Consider the following 20,555-nt stretch of genomic DNA (forward strand, 5'->3'; position numbering starts at 1 on the left):
TGAGGTGAGGGAGGTAAAAGAGCTGAGAGAGCTGGGGCAGGTAAGAGGGCAGGGGGTCAGAGCAGTGAGAGGGGTAAGAGAGGTAAAAGAGGTAAGAGCAGTAAAAGAGAGAGCGAGGACCTTGTTACAATCCATTATATCTCCTTCTGTGTTGAATATTCTAATTTACGGTGACCAAACAGCGTGAGATACAAAACCTACAGACTTTGCATGCAGCCTATGAGAACTGTTATATCACCATGTCATCCTATATTCTAAACTCTAAAGATGACTTTTCTTATCTACTTTTTCCCTGATGCCTTGGCAGGGTGGAGAGAGGCTGCATTCTTGGGTCCTTTCATTTCCTATCCCTCAACCCATCTCCAGCTCATCCCCGTCTCCCTGCCTGCCATGATCACATCTCAAAGCTGGATTTAATTTCTATTTCACTCACAGGTTTTACATCTCCAGTATTTCTTCCCAGGCAATCATATCCACAAGCCCTTCCTGTCCCATCTTTCCCAACACTGCCTCATCCCTAAAAGTGTTCCAGGCCAGATTGGATGGGCCTTGGAGCAGCCTGGGGGAGTGGAAAGTGTCCCTGCCCATGGCAGGAGGTGGGGACAAGATGATCTTTAAGGTCCTTTCCAACCCAAACCTTCTTGGCGATTGTTCGATTCTGTGAAATCCCCAAATCATTCCTGAGAAACTCTTTTGGTTCTTTCTGAAACACCAGGGCTCCAAAAAGCATCTCCAATTTTCTCCCTTTGTGTGCTGGGCGTCGCTTTGTTCCCAGCTTTCCTTCTGCATCACGAGCCAAAAAAAAAAAAATTGGTTTGGAAAATCATCTTGGTTGGGGTTATTATCCCTCACAAATGGGATTTTATTTTTTTTTCCCCAGTTGGGCGTGGGTTTGGTAGCCTGGCAGGGCTGGTCATTACTTTTAAAAAGAAATTGGTTTAGAAGTGCTTGGGACAGAGGATGGGTGCACTTAAAGGGCTTTTCCAAGCTTAATAAATTCCTAATTTTGTGATTCTGGACTGGGGAGGAGCTGGAGGTTGGCACAGGGAACCAGATCTTCCCAGGGCTCTCAAACTTCTGGTGCTCTGAGCCATCCCTTCCTTTTTTCACAGCTTTGTCACATCTTTCAGCACGACTTTTTGGGGCTTCTTTTCTTTGTGTGTCATTGCCAAGTGCTGTCGGTGGGGATTAAAGGGGATGGGAAATCTGTGGGAGCATCCTGAGTGCAAGGACAGGAGTTTTGGGATGTCTGGTTGAAACCATCCCGTGGTTTCATCTGTTTGGGATGATCAGTGGTGGATTTCAGCTGGATTCCCCATATCTAAGACAAATTGTTGGTGTTGTTTTTTTTTACTGACATTCACATACTAATCCAAGACATAAAAACTCCCTGGCTCGTGGCGAAGCAAAACATGATCCCTCCTCACCTGATAAATCGAATTATGGGGCATTTTACAAGCCCTCTGTGCCTTTCCCTCTTCCAGGACACATTGCAAAACGTGTTTTGCTGATGTGCTGGGCCTCGCTTGTATTTATCAGGACAAGATTTTGTTTTCTTCAGCTGCTGAAAAGCCCAGAGCACCTCCCTCCTCACTAGATGGAGTACAGAGAGGTTCTTGTTTGCACAGAGCTCGTTCCCATCCTGTGGCAGATGAATTCCTGCCCTCTGGCTACAAGAAACGCTTTCAACAACACATTGAGGTTGTAGCTTTCTCTTGAAGCACTTTGACAAATCTCTGTAACTTTGTCTCTGGGTTTTTAAAAACCCTTCAGCGGGTTGGGAATAAGAGTGGAGGTTTTGCATGGAGAAATTACTATTTTTGCGTGCAGAAATTACTGAAAGATATTAAGGGATGGATTAAATTATCAATTAACACAACAGAGAGAAGTCATTAGGGCTGTCCTTGAGCTGGAACAGGTTGTTTTGACCTGTTGTAAAAGGGCAGGAAAAAAAAATCAGTTTAGATACAAAGCATCGTTTATAAAAGAGATTTTTCCCTGTTTTTACTACAGAACAAACAATCTCCAAGTTGGCTGATGCCACTCGGGAATAAGACGTTGAAGTTTCAGTTGATAACTGTGAGAAACACAGCCCTGGTGCTTGGTGTTAGTTAAGAAACCAGCTCAGTGTGAGGAATTGCAGGGATGGGAATTAGAGGGAAAACTGGGAAATGGTGTCGCGGAGCCGCCTCCTTCACAGCTTGAACCTTTGCTCATTTCTTCCCTTTAAAAATCAGGGGAGGGGAGGAAAACGATGCTGTGGAAGCAGGGAAAAGATATTTGAGAGAGATATAATAGAGATTTATGAGTGGCGCAGAGGAGAGAAGGATAAATGTTGATTTTTTTTCTCTGGCACAACAAGAACTGGGGATATCTGGCGAAATGGGAATTAAATCCAAAGGACTAATTGCCTTGTGCAGGCCATGGTTGGGCTGAGAGTGAGCCAAACACATTCTTGGGAAAAAAATATCCAGTGGGAACTGCCCTGATCCTGAAAACATCAGGGACTCCAATTCCAGACTCAGGTCTCCCTAAATTTCCCTGTCAGGAATCTGGGACCTCGTGTTGCTGTTTCTCTGCTGGGAGAAACATGAAACCATAATTTCCAAACTGTAATTTGGCTCAGCTCACTGGGAAAAGCATAAGGGAGGAGGAGATAAGCACTGTTTTGCCTAAATTAGCCTTGTTTCATTGGTTTGTTATTATTTTTTTTCCCCTCTAAACATTTATTTTTTTATGGGGGTGGTTTAAAAAAAAAAAAAATGTTGCGACTCGACTCTTGTTCCAGCCACGCATTTTTCCTCGTTGGAAATATTTCACTCCAGCATATGTTAATTCATCCTGGTGTTTGCTGTTACAGCTGGCTAATAATTTGTTGCTGCAAAACAAAACAAAAACAACAAAAAAAAACCAAGTTCTGAATTGCTGTTGCCGCAAACTTGACGGATGGGAGCTCAGAAAACACCGCGGGCTTGAAAAACCCAACAGCGTGAGAAGGTCTTGTCAGGGTTTTTTTTTTTTTTTCTGTTCAATGTCCTTTTTTTTTGTTTTGTTTTGTTTTGCTAAGACAGAGCTTTCAGGACCTGCTTTTGGACGTCTCTGAGAGCAGGCAGTGATTACGGCTTTTGGGATAATGACGCATTTATCAGCCCAGCGTGGCAGGGCGGGTTGTCAGGAGGGGCAGGATCCCTCCAGACCTTGCCCAGAGGTCCTCGGGATGGAAGGAAGCTGTGAGGGAAATAAAAATAAACCAAACCACTCTTCCCTCTCCAGCAAGACACCATTCCTGCTCCTCGTTACGGCCAGGGGGTTAATTAGTCCAGGCAGAACAGTCCTGCTTGGGTTAGGCATGAAGTGTCTCTTAACTCAGCCACTTGTGCTGGTGCTGTGCCGTTTTTTCAGAGGAAATTTGGGTGGCAGAGCCATTCATTGGGGTTAAAATATGGTAAAAATATTGAGAAACTGGAGAAAAATGGGTGTGTTTTAGGTTTTAACTCAGACTGGATTATGTCTGATGTGTCTCATAACTGATCCACTTGTGCTTGTGCTGTGCCTTTGCTCCAAGGGGTTTTGGGTGGCAGAGCCATTCCTTGGGCGTTAAAATGGGGTAAAAATATTGAGGAAAAAGGAGAAGATGGGTGTGTTTTAGGGTTTAACTCAGACTGGATTATGTCTGATGTGTCTCATATCTGAGCCACTTCTGCTTGTGCTCAGCTTTTCTTGGGAGTGTTTTTGGGTGGCAGAGCCATTCCTTGGCGTAAAAACTTGGTAAAGACATGAAAAAAGAGAGAAAACGGGAGTGGTTTAGTGTGTTTTAAACTCAGAATAGATTGGAGCTGCAGTGTCTCATAACTGAGCCACTTGTGCTTGTGCCATTTTTTCAGAGGAATTTTGGGTGGCAGAGCCATTCCTTGGGGTTAAAACTTGGTAAAAATATTGAGAAAGAGGAAAAAACTGGTGTGTTTTAGGTTTTGTAAACTCAGACTGGATTGTGTCTGATGTGTCTCAGGATGGATTGGAGCTGAATTATCTCTTAACTGAGCCACTTGTGCTTGTGCCATTTTTTCAGAGGGATTTTGGGTGGCAGAGCCATTCCTTGGGGTTAAAACTTGGTAAAGACATGAAAAAAGAGAGAAAACGGGTGTGTTTTAGTGTTTTTTAAACTCAGAATGGATTGGAGCTGAAGTGTGTCATAACTGAGCCACTTCGGCTTGTGCTGTGCCATTTTTTCAGAGGGGTTTTGGGTGGTAGAGCCATTCCTTGGGGGTTGAAATGTGGTGAAAATACTAAGAGAAGAAAACAGGTGTGTTTTAGGTTATTTAAACTAAGAATGGATTATGTCTGATGTGTCTCAGGATGGAATGGAGCTGGTGTCTCTGAGCCACTTGAGCATGTGCCATTTTTTCAGAGGGATTTTGGGTGGCAGTGCCATTCCTTGGGAGTTAAAATGGGGTAAAAATATTGAGAAAGAGGAGAAAAATGGGTGTGTTTTAGTTTTTTTAACTCAGAATGGATTGGAGCTGAAGTGTGTCATAACTGAGCCACTTCCTCTCCTGTTGTGCCATTTTTTCAGAGGGATTTTGGGTGGCAAAGCCATTCCTTGGGGGTTAAAATGTGGTAAAAATATTGAGAAAGAGGAAAAAACGGGTGTGGTTTATGTTTTTTAACTCAGAATGGATTATGTCTGATGTGTCTCATAACTGAGCCACTTCTGCTTGTGCTCAGCTTTTCTTGGGAAGTGTTTTTGGGTGGCAGAGCCATTCCTTGGGGTTAAAATGTGGTAAAAAAATTGAGAAAGAGGAGAAAAATGGGTGTGTTTTAGGGTTTAACTCAGACTGGATTATGTCTGATGTGTCTCATAACTGAGCCACTTCTGCTTGTGCTGTGCCATTTTTTCAGAGGAATTTTGGGTAGCAGAGCCATTCCTTGGATCTTAAAATGTGGTAAAAATACTGAGAAAGAGGAGAAAACTGGTGTGTTTTAGGTTTTTTGAACTCAGAATAGATTATGTCTGATGTGTCTCAGGATGGATTGGAGCTGGAGTGTCTCTTAACTGAGCCACTTGTGCTTGTGCCATTTTTTCAGAGGGATTTTGGGTGGCAGTGCCATTCCTTGGGGGTTAAAATGGGGTAAAAATACTAAGAGGAGAAAACTGATGTGTTTTAGGTTTTTTAAACTCAGACTGGATTATGTCTGATGTGTCTCAGGATGGATTGGAGCTGGAGTGTCTCTTAACTGAGCCACTTCTTCTGTTGTGCCATTTTTTCAGAGGGATTTTGGGTGGCAGAGCCATTCCTTGGGGTTAAAACTTGGTAAAGACATCAAAAAAAGAGAGAAAAAAGACATGAAAAAAGAAAAAAATGGGTGTGTTTTAGGGATTGGATTGGAGCTGAAGTGTCTCATAACTGAGCCATTTCTGCTTGTGCTGTGCCATTTTTTCTGAGGGATTTTGGGTGGCAGAGCCATTCCTTGGATCTTAAAATGTGGTAAAAATACTGAGAAAGAGGAGAAAACTGGTGTGTTTTAGTTTTTTTAAACTCAAAGTGGATTATGTCTGATGTGTCTCAGGATGGATTGGAGTTGGAGTGTCTCTTAACTGAGCCACTTCTTCTCCTGTTGTGCCATTTTTTCAGAGGGATTTTGGGTGGCAAAGCCATTCCTTGGGGTTCAAACTTGGTAAAGACATGAAAAAAGAGAGAAAACGCATATGTTTTAGTGTTTTTTAAACTCAGAATGGGTTAGAGCTGAAGTGTGTCATAACTGAGCCACTTGTGCTTGTGCTGTGCCATTTTTTCAGAGGAATTTTGGGTGGCAGAGCCATTCCTTGGGCGCTAAAATGGGGTAAAAATATTGAGAAGGAGAAAACAACTGGTGTGTTTTACGTTTTTTAAACTCAGAAGGAATTATGTCTGATGTGTCTCATAACTGAGCCACTTCTGCTTCTGCTGTGCCTTTTCTTCTTGGGAGTGTTTTTGGGTGGCAGAGCCATTCCTTGGGAGTTAAAATGTGGTAAAAATATTGAGAAAGAGGAGAAAAATGGGTGTGTTTTAGTTTTTTTAACTCAGAATGGATTTGAGCTGAAGTGTGTCATAACTGAGCCACTTGTGCTTGTGCTGTGCCATTTTTTCAGAGGAATTTTGGGTGGCAGAGCCATTCCTTGGACTTAAAATATGGTAAAAATATTGAGAAACTGGAGAAAAATGGGGATGTTTTAGGGTTTTTTAAATTCAGAATGGATTGGAACTGAAGCGTCTCTTAACTGAGCCACTTTTGCTTGTGCTGTGCCTTTTCTTGGGAGTGTTTTTGGTTGGCAAAGCCATTCCTTGGGGGTTAAAATGGGCTAAAAATATCAAGAAAGAGGGAAAAACGGGTGTGTTTTAGGTTTTTACCTCAGACTGGATCCCATTTTGGATTTTGAACCAAATTACACAGCAGGAAGGAGCACAATTATCTGTTGGTGGCATCTCCTGGAGAAAAAAAAAAGTTGTTCTCCCTTATCTTTTAGCAGGCAGAGATACTGTTACCTTATCAAAATCGGAAAAAAAAGGTGTTTTAGTCAATAAATGGGTGTATTTTTAGTAACTTTTTTTCAAGATTTGAAAGCTTGAAACCTTGGGAGGCTGATGCTGCTAAGAAACCAAACTGCTCTGTCGTTGGTGATAAAGAAAGCACTGAAACATTGTTGTAATAAAAAAATGTTGTAATAAAAAGGGAGCAGCAGAAGGTCAAATAATTGGCATTTTGAGCTTTCAGAAATGCAATCATGGAACCTTCGGGCTTTGGAAAACACGTCAGCTGAGTGAGATGCCACCTGCTTTGTCAGAATATTCCCTGATTCTGGGTTTATTCACAGGGAATTGTGGATGCTGAATGAATCTCTGTTTCACAGGCTGCCCCTGTGAGAAAGCAGAGGTGTTAAAGATCAGGATCAAGGAGGTAATTTAAGTAAAGATACACGAGATCCTCGTGGGTTGTAGTGAGTTTCCTCTTCAGAACCACCTGTGGGGTCATTTTTGGACTTAATTCTACAATTATAGATGTCACTGAGCAGTGTCACTGTGCTGCTGCTGCTCCAGGGCACCACAAGGGGTTTATTTATTGTTAAATCTGTTTCGGGTTCCTGGTCTTTGCTCTTCCCCAAGTCCAGACCAGGAAATTTCCTTGCCCAGGATTCCTTTGGTCGATGATTAAAATTCTTCATTTTTTTTCTCACCCAACCCTCCAAACATTCCAGTCTTTCCACAAGACTCTGAGAGTCTTTTCTAAGGACACAGAAGGACATGGAAGGGCTGAAACGTGTCCAGGGAAGGGTTTGGAGCACCAGGAGCAGCTGAGGGAGCTGGAAAAAGGGCTCAGCCTGGAGAAAAGGAGACTCCAGTGGGAATTTTCCTCTCTGGAATTCCCTGACAGGAGGGGACAGCCGGGGATTTCTCTCAGGGAACAGGGACAGGATGAGAAGAAATTACCTCAGGCTGTGCCAGGGCAGGTTCAGGTTGGATATTGGGAACAATTCCAGCCTGGAAAGGGCTGGAAGTGACAGTGTCCCCATCCCTGGAGGGATTAAAAATCCCTGTGGATTTGGCACTTGGGGACACGGATCAGTGGTGGCCTTGGCAGTGCTGGGGGATGGCTGGACTCCGTGATCCTGGGGCTCTTTTCAAACTGAAATAATTCTGTGATTCTGAGTTTGCAGATCTTTGCTGGTTTGTTTTTGTCCGGGATTTTTCTGGGATAGGACAAGGGTGGATGAGCAGTAGGACCTTCTCCTGCCCAGCTGTGAGCACTCCCCGTGCTGGATTTGGGTTTGGAGCACCACTTTTGGATGGGAATTACAATCCAAACCATTACCATTATAAAACATTTGTACAATTCATCCCATCTTTGCCTTCAGGAATCCCAAAACGATGGGACAGTTTGGACCTTAAAATCCACCCCATCCCACCCCCTGCCATGGGCAGGGACACCTTCCACTGGACCAGGTGGAAGCCCAGCCTGGCCTTGGACACTTCCAGGAGTGGAGCAGGGCTGGAATGTCCTAAAGACAACTTTTTTAGCTGGTTTAGCTCCTTTTTTCCTAAACATTTTATGACGATCGCTTCTCTTCGCTTTGCCATTTCAGCCTCTTCTTCTTGCAGCTTCCTGCACCTCTTCCTTCTGCTCTTTTTTTAAAATTTTTATTTATTTATTTTATTTATTTTTTCTGTTCTCTGCTGCCCCAAAAGGAGCTAAGAATTGGTTTCCAGGTGTGATATTCTCGGTGTGATCCCCACCTGCTTTGCTGCCGGAGTTCTCCGCGCTGCTCCGGCGTCTCCTGGCTCCCGGCCATCCCCATCCCGGCTGGGGATTTGGGAAGCTGCCCCAGCTCCTGCTGTAAATAATTGAGTCTTTTGATCTTCAGGTCTCTCAGCTGACGAGGCTTTTGTCAGGAGAGCAGAGTTTAATGGAGAGGCTTTGTTAACGGGAGCTGTTCCGTGCCAGAACCACGATTGTCGTGTTCGGGACCCCGTGTCTGGCGGAGGAGTAGCTGCCTTTTAAATCTAAAAAAAAAAAAAAAAAAAAAAATTAGTTTATTTAAGAGGCAGGTTCTGATCTGAGACTCTGTTCAATGCAGCAGATTTGGCAGTGATTAAAATTAATTATCTCACCTTTATTTCTGTAATCACTGACTTCACTAAAATCTGTCTGCACAAAATCTTTGGATCTTCATTTGCATGACTTAGCAGCTGCCTCGTTTGCATAATGAACCTCCGTGGTCAGCCTATTATTAAAATTGCCCCTCTCTCATCTCGTGCTGTTCTCTTGTCTTGATTCCTGATTATCCTCCTCGGATGATGATGATGCGGGGGATCCTCAAATGCCAAATAATTCCTGTGTTCCAGGGGAGGAGGAGGAGAAATATTCCAGGGGGGTTTGTTGGTGCTTGAGAAGGGAAAATTGGTCTCCTGTGGAGCGCCAGGCTGGGAATGTGCACATGGAGAAGGATCCAGGGAATCCTCGGAGCTTCTTCCCGAGCCTCAAGGGGCTCCAGGAGAGCTGGGATTTGGGACAAGGGATGGAGGGATGGGACACAGGGAATGGAATTCCCACTGGGAAAGGGGAGCTTGGGGTGAGATTTTGGGAAAGAATTCCTGGCTGGGCTGGGATTCCCAGAGAATCCCTGGGAATGTCCAAGTGTGGATTTGGATCACCCTGAGATCGTGGGAAGTGTCCCTGGGATGGGATGGAAGGTCCCCATGGATCTGGGATTCTGGGATCCCCATGGATCCATTCTGGGATTCTGGGATCAAGGACACTCAGGATCCATCCTGAGGGATTTTTATGGAATTTGGGGATGGAAAAGGGAAGGGAGACCCTTCCTGGAGTCCTGAGATTCCCAGTGAAGCCCCTGGATCCCAAAATTCCTTCCCAGAGAGGAGCTGGGAATGAGCTGGGAGCTGAGAGAGCTGGGAATGTCCAGCTGGATCAGGGAAGGATCCAGAGAATCCTCAGAGCCTTTTCCAGAGGGAAAGGAGAGATCAAGAAGGACTTGGGACAAGGGATGGAGGGTCAGGACACAGGGAATGGAATTCCCACTGGGAAAGGGGAGCTTGGGGTGGTGGGATTTTGGGAAGGAATTCCTGGCTGGGCTGCAATTCCCAGAGAATCCCTGGGAATGTCCCAGGAAAGGTTGGAGCACCCTGAGATCATGGGAGGTGTCGGGGTTGGAATGGGATGGGACTGAAGGTCCATGAATCCCACCCAAACCAGTCTGGAATTCCAGGATTCCGTGGGATGGGAAGCCACCAGAGCAGACAGAACCCCTGGGTGCAGGAATTGCTTTTCCAAGGGAAATCCTGCAATTTGGATAGCAGTAAAATTCCGTGCCCATGGAAGGGTTGGAATGGGAGGAGCTTTAAGGTCCCTGAAGGAGAGAGGGAAGAATTCCCACCCCAAATCCTTCCCTTCCTGACCTTTTCCCAGCACAGGGATGAAACCCTGGAGGGAAAAGTGGGAATTGCACAGGGAAAAAGCTGCTCTCCAAATTTCAGGAAAAATCCCAACGTAGCTTGGAAAAGGGATCTTGGAAAGGAATTCTCAAGGCTGTGCTGGAATTCCCAGAGAATCCCTGGGAGTGTCCAGGAAAGGTTGGAGCTCCCTGGGATCATGGGAGGTGTCGGGATTGGAATGGGATGGGATTGAAGGTCCATGAATCCCAACCATTCCAGGATTCCACAATTTCCTGGTCATGGGTGGAGCTCTCAGCTCGAGTCCATCGAATCTCTCCAGGTTTTCTCTATCCAATTACTAAAGTTCCATCAGGAATTCTTCATCAAGTCTTGACCTTTTGTGTGTGGGTATCCTGAAGTCTCTCCCCTCAGAGCTCTCCATGTCCACTTTTCAGATTTTCCTGCCTGGAAAGAGGCAATTCCCTCTTCATAAAACCACAGGATTCGTGCCGGATCCGTGACTGGAGCTCTGTTGTCTTTAAAGATCCAGTGTTGGCAAACCCACCGTGTCCACTGCCACCATAAATCCCCTGGGTCCTGCTCCTGAAGCTCACAGAAATGTGGAATATCCCTAAAATCCTGCAGGAGCTTTGACCCAGGAGCAGGGACAAGGTTTCACCCGTTCCGCGGATTTCCAGAGCAGGAAATGATTGTCATTGACCCCGCTGGTTTCTAATGGGATTCTGCTGTTCCTGCCCTTGGGCTCGTGTTTTAAAATTGTGTTCAAAGCCTCATTTCTCAGGGCTGGCAGCATCCATCCATCCATCCCAGAGCTGAGGGAGAGATGAGGGACAAATCCACACGTTCTGTGTAAACCACACTGGGATAAAAAGAGGAAAAAAACCGTCCGGCAGTTTTTCTAGGAACGGGTCAGGATTCTATTCTGAGCAGCGCCCAGAAATCTCTGGAAATAAAAAAAAAAAATAAATTGGGTTGAAGTCACAGAATCATGAGCTTTCTGTATGATTCAGCCACCAAATTACCCCTGGCTGCATAAATAGTGGGAAATTGGATGGGAATAGGCAAATCATGTCCCAGCTGGATGCGGCGGTGACGGCGCGGCTGCGGAGACGGGCAGCTTTTTTTGGTAGCAAAAAGGCCACAAAAAAAAGAGCTGGAGGAGAGCTGAGAATAGGGGTGGGGATGATGCAAGAGTTCCAATCTGAGAGCAAGAATTCCAATCTGAGAGAGGTCGGGATGGGATGAGCTTTTAAGGGCCCTTCCAACCCAAATCCAAACCTTCCCGGGATTTTGGGAATAATCGACAAAACTCCTTGGATCTGACTCCCTGATCCATGACAGCACAACCTGAAATTTAGGAGATTCCTGGAGGGGATTTTGGTGGATTCTTGGCTCATCCAGAGAGAGCTGGAGAGGGACAAGGGTGGGGAATGGCTTCCCACTGGGAAAGGACAGGTTTGGGTGGGATATTGGGAAGGAATTCCTCCCTATGAGGGTGGGGAGGCCCTGGGATAAAATTCTCAGGGAATTTTGGGCTGCCTCATCCCTGGAAGTGTCCAAGGCCGGGTTGGAGCCACCTGGGATAGTGGAAGGTGTCTGAAAAGACCTTTAAGGTCCCTTCCAAGCCAAACCATTCTGGAATTTTTGGGGATTTAGAAGCTTTTCCCTCTGATCAAGGTGTTATTCCTAAGCACACATCACTTTTCCTGTGGGTTTTTTTTTTTTCCCCCTGCTGTCTTGGATCTGGCCATGCTTTAAACTAAGACATCCTCACAATTTGGTTAAAAAAACCCTTAAATCCCTTCCTAAATCCATATTTAGGAGTTGCTCCTTGTCCAGTGTTTCCTGCCCTTCCGAGCTCTGTTTCACAGCTCAACCCCTGGCACTGAGAAATGTGGAAATTAAATATAAAACAGCGTCAGATAGATTATATTTTTTTTTTCTTTTAAATAAAATATCAAATGTAATTTAGTTGTATAATGCAGCTTTGTGCTGGGTAATAATACCCAGTTCAGCTTTTCTGGGCGCTCTGTGATAATTCCCTGCAGAAAATGGCAGGTTATGTAAATCCTTTTAAAGCTTTTAATTCGTGTCCACTTCTGATATTTCTCGTGTTTGGCTCCTGAACCAATGAGATCCCTGCCTTTGGCAGCAGGTTTTGAATGAAATAGACTTTTTTCCTTTTGCAAATAGTAGAAAACCTTGAATATCCAAGTGAACTTTTGGAGTTCGCCAGCGGAGAAAAGACACCAAAAAAAAAAAAATCAAATTTCTCTTTCTTTATTCTTCAAACGGCGATTTAATTATTTTTAGCTCCCCTTTGTATTTCTACCCTGATTTTTAGGTGTTAATAGGAGCAGGTTCAATTTGTCCCAAGTCATCTAAAGACTTTTTATTTATTTATTTTTTTTCTCTCCCCCTTCTCTCTTTTCGCTCGAATTTCTCTCTTTTAATTTTTGCAAATCACGTCTTCCAAAGTGGGTGTTTGGGAGTCTGCTGTTAATGAATCACACTTTGGCAGTGTTTGCCCTGACGTGGTAAACAATTGGTGCCGTTGGGCTGTCAGATTAGTGAGCCACAAACTTGGAAATGTTTTCACGTAGTTTTTATTGGGGTGGGTTTTTTTGTTGTTTTTTTTTTAAATTTTATTTTTTATAAATGCTTCTCTTGACAGCCTGTCCCCCAAATATCTCTATCTTTATATAGATTTGAACAGTTTGAAGGGAGTTAATATTTTTTTAATGAGTCTGGGGAAATTTTTTTTGCTATTTCTTTTTTTATTTTTTTGGAGGTTTGAAGGATTTTGATCGGGATTTTTTTAATTTTTTTAAGGAGAGGGAATTGTGTTCCACGCTGCTCCGAGAGCTTTTATTTCCATTCGGAAATTTCCAGCAATGGGGTGATGAATCCTTACAGACTCCTAATAAAGAGCTGAACTTAGTCATCCTTTGGATTTGGCCGTGCAGGTTTGGGAATAACATCCCTCTCTCCCTCAAGGTGTCCCCTTTTTTTTCAGCACCATTTCCTGTCAACACCCAAAAATCATCATTTGGGGCCGTTAAAGAGACTGATGTCCCCTGGAATATCCTGCCTTGGGACTTCTCCAGCTTCTCTCTGCAGCTCCTAAAGAATCTCCTTCCTCTCTTTCCTGCTGTAAATTTGTGCTGCGGTTTTATTACAAAACCACCTTAAAGTTCAGAGAAAACGCTCCAGGGAATTGATTCCCCTGTGGAAAGGAATTTTTCTCCTCGCTGGTGACGGTGGGGATCGATGGTTTCCTTTTGTGAACTTCGGTTCAGGTTCTTTTTTTTCTTTATTTTCCGGTTTTTTTCCCCCCTCTCTCCCAAGGCAGTGACTTCCCATTTGTCATGGGGAGTGGTTTTTTTTTTTTTACCAGCTGGAGTAATTAGTCTTCGTTAGACCTCCAGTGATAAAGGGCACGAAAGGAGAAAAAAGTCTAAAACAATGAATTCTGCTTTTGTCGGATTCCTTCAGCCAGGTTGGGAACTGCTCACTCCTGAAGGGATTTTGTAGGATTTTTTGTGGTGCATCTCCCTGTGAATCCCCCTCCAGGCTGCCACAGACCCGAAACAACCCCCAGACTGTATTAATTACAACCCCTATTAATTAACACAACCCAGATTGCATTAATGTGCATTTTCACGCGTCGTCCCGCCAAAACACCGCGGGGAATTTTAACCTTTTAAAAGGCTAAAAAGGCTCTCACCTGGAAAACACCAGAAACTCTTCCCCAGCTCACTTTGAACCCAAAACTCGTGGATTTTGAGCCAGAATGGGATTATTATTTTTATTTTTTTATTGTCCTGCAGGTACTCAGAGAGGAGCCTGACCAAGTGCGTGGGGATCACGATTGAGACTCGGCCAGATTATTGCCTGAAGCAGCACCTGAGCTCCATGCTGAGCTACGGCTGCACCCGCCTGGAGATCGGCGTGCAGAGCGTCTACGAGGACGTGGCCAGGGACACCAACAGGTATGGGACACCAGAAAATCAGGGACACCAAAAGGGCAGGGACACCAAAAAATCAGGGACACCAAAAAATCAGGGACACTGCAGGGCAGGGACACCCACAGGGCAGGGACACTGCAGAGCGTCTACGAGGACGTGGCCAGGGACACCAACAGGTCAGGGACACCAGAAAATCAGGGACACCAAAAGGGCAGGGACACCAACAGGGCAGGGACACTGCAGGGAACGGACAGCAACAGGGCAGGGACACTGCAGGGCAGGGACACCTAAAGGGCAGGGACACTCACAGGGCAGGAACATCCACAGGGCAGGGACACTGCAGAGCGTCTACGAGGACGTGGCCAGGGACACCAACAGGTCAGGGACACCAGAAAATCAGGGACACCAAAAGGGCAGGGACACCAACAGATATGGGACACCAGAAAATCAGGGACACCTAAAGGGCAGGGACACCCACAGGGCAGGGACACTGCAGGGCAGGGACAGCAACAGGGCAGGGACACTGCAGAGCGTCTACGAGGATGTGACCAGGGACACCAACAGGTATGGGACACCAAAAAATCAGGGACACCAAAAGGGCAGGGACACCTAAAGGGCAGGGACACCAAAAAATTAGGGACACTGCAGGGCAGGGATGCCAACAGGGCAGGGACACTGCAGAGCGTCTACGAAGACGTGGCCAGGGACACTAAAAAATCAGGGACACCAAAAAATCAGGGACACTGCAGGGCAGGAATACCTAAAGGGCAGGGACACTGCAGAGCGTCTACGAGGACGTGGCCAGGGACACCCACAGGGCAGGGACAACAAAAGGACAGGGACAGCAAAAGGGCAGGCACACCAACAGTTCAGGGACACCAAAAAATTAGAGACACCCACAGGGCAGGGACACTGCAGAGCAGGGACATCAACAGGTCAGGGACACTGCAGGGCAGGGATGCCAAAAGGGCAGGGACATCAACCTTCCACCAACAGGGCAGGGACACCAGAAGGGCAGGGACACCTAAAGGGCAGGGACACCGAAAAATCAGGGCAAGGACACTGCAAGGCAGGGACATCAAAAGGGCCGGGACACTGCAGAGCATCTACGAGGATGTGGCCAGAGACACCAACAGGTCAGGGACACCCACAGGGCAGGGATGCCAACAGGGCAGGGACACTGCAGAGCGTCTACGAGGACGTGGCCAGGGACACCAACAGGTCAGGGACACCCCAACAGGGCAGGGACAGCAACAGGGCAGGGACACCCCAACAGGACAGGGACAGCAACAGGGCAGGGACACCTAAAGGGCAGGGACACCAAGAGAGAAGGGACACCCACAGGGCAGGGACACCAAAAAATCAGGGACACTGCAAGGCAGGGACATTGAAAGGTCAGGGACACCAACAGGGCAGGGACACTGCCGAGCGTCTATGAGGACGTGGCCAGGGACACCAACAGGTCAGGGACACCAAAGGAATAAGGAAACACACAATTCCAGGGAATCCTGGCTGAGATGGACCTCAAATCCCAGCCCGTTCCAACCCCAGCACCTTTCCAGGGTGATCCGAGCCATCCCCGGCCTTTCCTTGGGCACTCCCAGGAATCCAGGGATTCTCTGGGAATTGCAGCCTGGCCAGGAATTCCTTCCCAAGCTCCCCTTTCCCAGTGGGAATTCCATTCCCTGTCTCCTGACCCTCCATCCCTTGTCCCAAGTTCCTCTCCATCCCTCCTTTCCCTCTGGAAAAGGCTCCAAGATTTCCCTGGATTCTTCCCTTCCCATCCCCTTTCCAAGCTACACTGGGATTTTTTCCTGAAATTTGGAGAGCAGCTTTTCCCTGTGCAAATCCCACTTTTCCCTCCGGGGCTTCATCGCTGTGCTGGGAAAAGGTCAGGAAGGGAAGGATTTGGGGTGGGAATTTTTCCCTCCCTCCTTCAGGAACCTTAAAGCTCCTCCTGTTCCAAACCCTTCCATGGGCATGGAATTTTACTGCTATCCTAAATTCCAGGATTTCCCCTGGAAAAGCAATTCCTGCACCCAGGGGTTCTGTCTGCTCCGGTGGTTTTCCAGCCCACGGAATCCTGGAATTCCAGACTGGTTTGGGTGGGATTCATGGACCTTCAGTCCCATCCCATTCCAACCCCGACACCTCCCATGATCTCAGGGTGCTCCAACCTTTCCTGGGACATTCCCAGGGATTCTCTGGGAATTGCAGCCCAGCCAGGAATTCCTTCCCAATATCCCACCCCAAGCTCCCCTTTCCCAGTGGGAATTCCATTCCCTGTGTCCTGACCCTCCATCCCTTGTCCAAGTCCCTCTCCATCTCTCCTTTCCCTCTGGAAAAGGCTCCAAGATTTCTCTGGATCCTTCCCTGATCCAGCTGGACATTCCCAGCTCTCTCAGCTCCCAGCTCATTCCCAGCTCCTCTCTGGGAAGGAATTTTGGGATCCAGGGGCTTCACTGGGAATCTCAGGACTCCAGGAAGGGTCTCCCTTCCCTTTTCCATCCCCAAATTCCATAAACATCCCTTGGGATGGATCCTGAGTGTCCTTGATCCCAGAATCCCAGAATGGGATCCATGGACCTTCAATTCCATCCCATGGACACTTCCCATGATCTCAGGGTGATCCAAATCCACCCTTGGACACTCCCGAGGGATTCTCTGGGAATTCCAGCCCAGCTGGGAATTCCTTCCCAAGCTCCCACCCCAAGCTCCCCTTTCCCAGTGGGAATTCCATTCCCTGTGTCCCATCCCTCCATCCCTTGTCCCAAATCCCAGCTCTCCTGGAGCCCCTCGAGGCTTTGGGCTTCCTTTGGGCCATTTTAGGGCCAAAAAAATGGGATTTTGTGGGTTCCATTCCTCAGCAGGAGGGGAGGGAATTGTGGTGCTTTAGTTGGGGCCTGGATTCTTTTCTTGTGTTGTAACATTCGGGGTTTTAATTTAATCTGTTTGGGTTTTTTCCCTGCATTGTCCGTATTTTTATTTTTTTTTTTTTAATATATCTCTTCTTTCCCTTTTGCACTCATTTTTTAAAATGTAATAATTATTTCCCTGTGTTTTACACTCATTTTTTTAATGTATCCATTATTTTCCTGTGTTGCTCACCTCTTTTTTTTTCTTTTTATTTTTTTAAAATTTAATTTATTCATTCTTTCCCCACGTTGAGCACCTCTTTTCCTAATGACTCCATCAATAAATTCCATTTTGGGAGGCAGAACATTTGCCCAGGGAGATCCTGCACTTTCCCTTCCACATAAATCACAAATGTGTAATTTTTTTTAGGGTGTTTTCCACCTTTTACCCTTTTTTTTTGGGACAGGAGAGGTGACACTGGCCAGGAATTTCCCCTTGAGAGATTCCCCAAAGTCATTCCAGACATACAGAACCCTCAGGGATTGGGGAAAAAGCATTTCCAAGAGGAAATATGATTAATTTTTTATCATTTTGAAGGAAAATTCAGGATATTTTCTTCACCCCACCCCCCCAAAAAACCCCCAATCCCAATAAATATTTATTTATTTCAAGCCTGATAATTCTGACATTTTTTTTTAATAAAGAAAGCATTTTTTCCCTTTTTTTTTTTTTTTTTTCCCCCCAAAATGAACATTTTTATTCATTCCCACCTCAGGGGCACCAAAACAAAGCCAAAAAAACATTTGGGCATTTTCCTCTCAGAGGCTCCAAAGAGGAATCCCAAAAATATCAAGATCTGGGTGTCACTTCTGTGGTCCCAAAACCCAAGAAAATTAATTTATTCAGGGTTTAAAGCTCCTCTATCCAGGTGAATTTAATAGTTAATTCCTCATCACCTCTTAAAATCCATTTTTTATTTTTTTCTCCCCCACCTCAAATTTGATTTTTGGAGCTTCTTCCAGAATTCCGAAAATTCTCCTCGAACTCCTCCTGATTTTTGCAGCATCCAAAAAAAAAAAAAAGAAAAATCCACTTTAAGGAAAAGGCAGGGACAGTTTTTTCAGGGTTTTTTTTTTTTTTAGTGGTTTTTTTTTTTTTTTTTTAGGTTTTTTCCAATTCTTTTTCTTTTTTTTATGGTTTTTTTCATTTTTTTTTTTTCAAAAATTTTTTCAAAAATTTTTCATTTTTTTTTCAATTTTTTCTCAGATTTTTTTTTTTTCAATTTTTTTCAGGTTTTTTTCAGATTTTTTTTTTTCAAATTTTTCAGGTTTTTTTCAGGGTTTTTTTTCAATTTTTTCTCAGTTTTTTTCAGGGTTTTTTTCCAGGCTTTTTTCAGGTTTTATTTTTCAGGTTTTTTCAGGTTTTTTTCAGATTTTTTTCAAAATTTTTTCAGGTTTTTTCAGGGTTTTTTTTCAATTTTTTTCACTTTTTTTCAGGGGTTTTTTTTTCAAAATTTTTTCAGGTTTTTTTCAGGTTTTTTTCCTTTTTTCAATTTTTTTATCAGATTTTTTTCAAAATTTTTTCACTTCAGTTTTTTTTTCAATTTTTTTTTTCATTTTTTTCAGTTTTTTATCAGATTTTTTTCAAAATTTTTTCGCTTTTTTTCAGTTTTTTTTTCAATTTTTTTTCATTTTTTCAGGTTTTTTCAGTGTTTTTTTCAGATTTTTTCAGTGTTTTTTTCAAATTTTTTCAGGTTTTTTTCAAAAAAATTTCAGGTTTTTTTCAGGTTTTTTTCTTTTTTTTTTCAGTTTTTTCAGTTTTTTTATCAGATTTTTTTCAAATTTTTTTCAGGTTTTTTTCAGGTTTTTTTTCAATTGTTTTTCATTTTTTTCAGGTTTTTTTCAGTGTTTTTTCAGGGTTTTTTTGGGGTTTTTTTTCAGTTTTTTTCAGTTGGTTTTTTTTTTTTCATTTTTTTCAGATTTTTTTCAGGTTTTTTTCAGGGTTTTTTTTCAGGGTTTTTTCAGGTTTTTTTCAGATTTTTTTCAGATTTTTTTCAAAATTTTTCAGATTTTTTTCTTCTTTTTTTCAGGTTTTTTTTCGGGATTTTTTTCAATTTTTTTTCATTTTTTTCCGGGTTTTTTTCAGGGTTTTTTCAGGTTTTTTTCTTCTTTTTTTTTTTTCCAATTTTTTTCAGGTTTTTTGGGGGGGTTTTTTTCCAGTTTTTTTGAGTTTTTTTTCAAATTTTTTTCAGTTTTTTCATTTTATTTTCATTTCTTCCAGTTTTCTTCCCCCTTCTGTATCTAAACAACCTCATTTCACTTCTATCCTTTACTTCGCTTTTTTTTCCACCAAGGGAGGGGGAGGAAAATGTGTTTTTTGGAGCTCTGGGAATTTATTTTTTTTTTAATATTTCGCCGGTAGCAGAATGTCAGATTACAACCAATTAGGGCGACTCGTTTGGAAATGACTTTCTATTATGTTCCACAAGTCATTAGTGAGGTTTTTTCTGCTTTTGGCTGGCTGTGAGGCAGAAAAAAAAAAAAAAATATTCAAATAATCAAGTTATTGATGCAGCTCGGATTTTGCTTCTTAATAAGAAAATAATTTTTATTTATGAAGCAAAACTCCCCCTTGTTTGTTCCCCCTCGGGCTGCTCGGGGTTCTTTGAGTGATGCTGTCCTTGAACAGTCGCAGAAAAAGCTGTAAAAAAAAAAATAAAAATCATAAATAAAACTTGAGTTTAAAGTTGTGTGGAGGGGTTGAATCGTCTGGAAGGGAGGGAGGAAAAGATCCTTTAAAAATAAAATATAATAAATAAAAATAATAAAAATATTAATATTATTATATAAATATATATAAATATATATAGATATATAAATAAATATAATAAGTAAATATAAAAATATAAATATAAAATAAATAAAATAAAATAAAAACAATAAAAAACAAAACATTAATATTATTATATAAATATATATAAACATATATAAATATATAAATGAATATAATGGATAAATATAGAAATATAAATATAAAATAAATAAAAATAAAATAAATAAAAATAAAATAAAAAATAAAACATTAATATTATTATATAAATATATATTTATATATATATATAAACATATAAATGAATATAATGGATAAATATAAAAATATAAAAATAAAATAAATAAAAATAAAATAAAATAAATAAAAATAAAAAATAAAACATTAATATTAATATTATTATATATATTGATATATATTTATATAAACATATAAATAAATATAATAAATAAATATAAAAATATAAATATAAATTAAATAAAAATAAAATAAGAATAATAAAAATAAAAACATTAATATTATTATATAAATATATTTTAATATATATTTATATAAACATATAAATAAATATAATAAATGAATATAAAAATATAAATATAAAATAAATAAAATTAAATAAAAAATGGGGAGCAGCTTTGGTTTGATTTTTGTGAGGGTCAGAATTTGGGGTAAATGAAGACAGGGATGCCCAAAAGGAGTAGGAATTATTATTATTATTATTATTAATAATATTAATAATAATAATTCTATTAATTTTATTATTATTATTATTTTGATCCAGAGGGATTTATTTGGAGTAAAAAAATAAGAAATTCACCTGCAGAGCTCATGTGAGTTCCAGGAATTCCAGGAGTTGGGAGGAGAACAGGGAAAGGGAAGGGGATGGAATTCCCTGGGAATGTTCAGGTGGGAATCTCCTGGTTGGAGCTGTGGAGGTGGGAGGAAAATGGAAAAT

The 20,555-nt window shown here is 42.7% G+C and overlaps 1 protein-coding gene across 1 annotated transcript in view; it reads left to right on the forward strand.

Moving 5' to 3' along the window:
* ELP3 (elongator acetyltransferase complex subunit 3) overlaps window positions 1-20,555 on the forward strand; it is a 94,887-nt gene that overhangs the window by 17,707 nt on the left and 56,625 nt on the right. The window contains exon 8 of the mRNA XM_083856303.1: window positions 13,778-13,939. Within this exon, the coding sequence (XP_083712429.1) occupies window positions 13,778-13,939 (162 nt within the window). The remainder of the gene's footprint in view (window positions 1-13,777; window positions 13,940-20,555) is intronic.

Source organism: Zosterops lateralis, assembly GCF_965231275.1.
Source record: "Zosterops lateralis genome assembly, chromosome: 3".
Lineage (NCBI taxonomy): Eukaryota > Metazoa > Chordata > Aves > Passeriformes > Zosteropidae > Zosterops > Zosterops lateralis.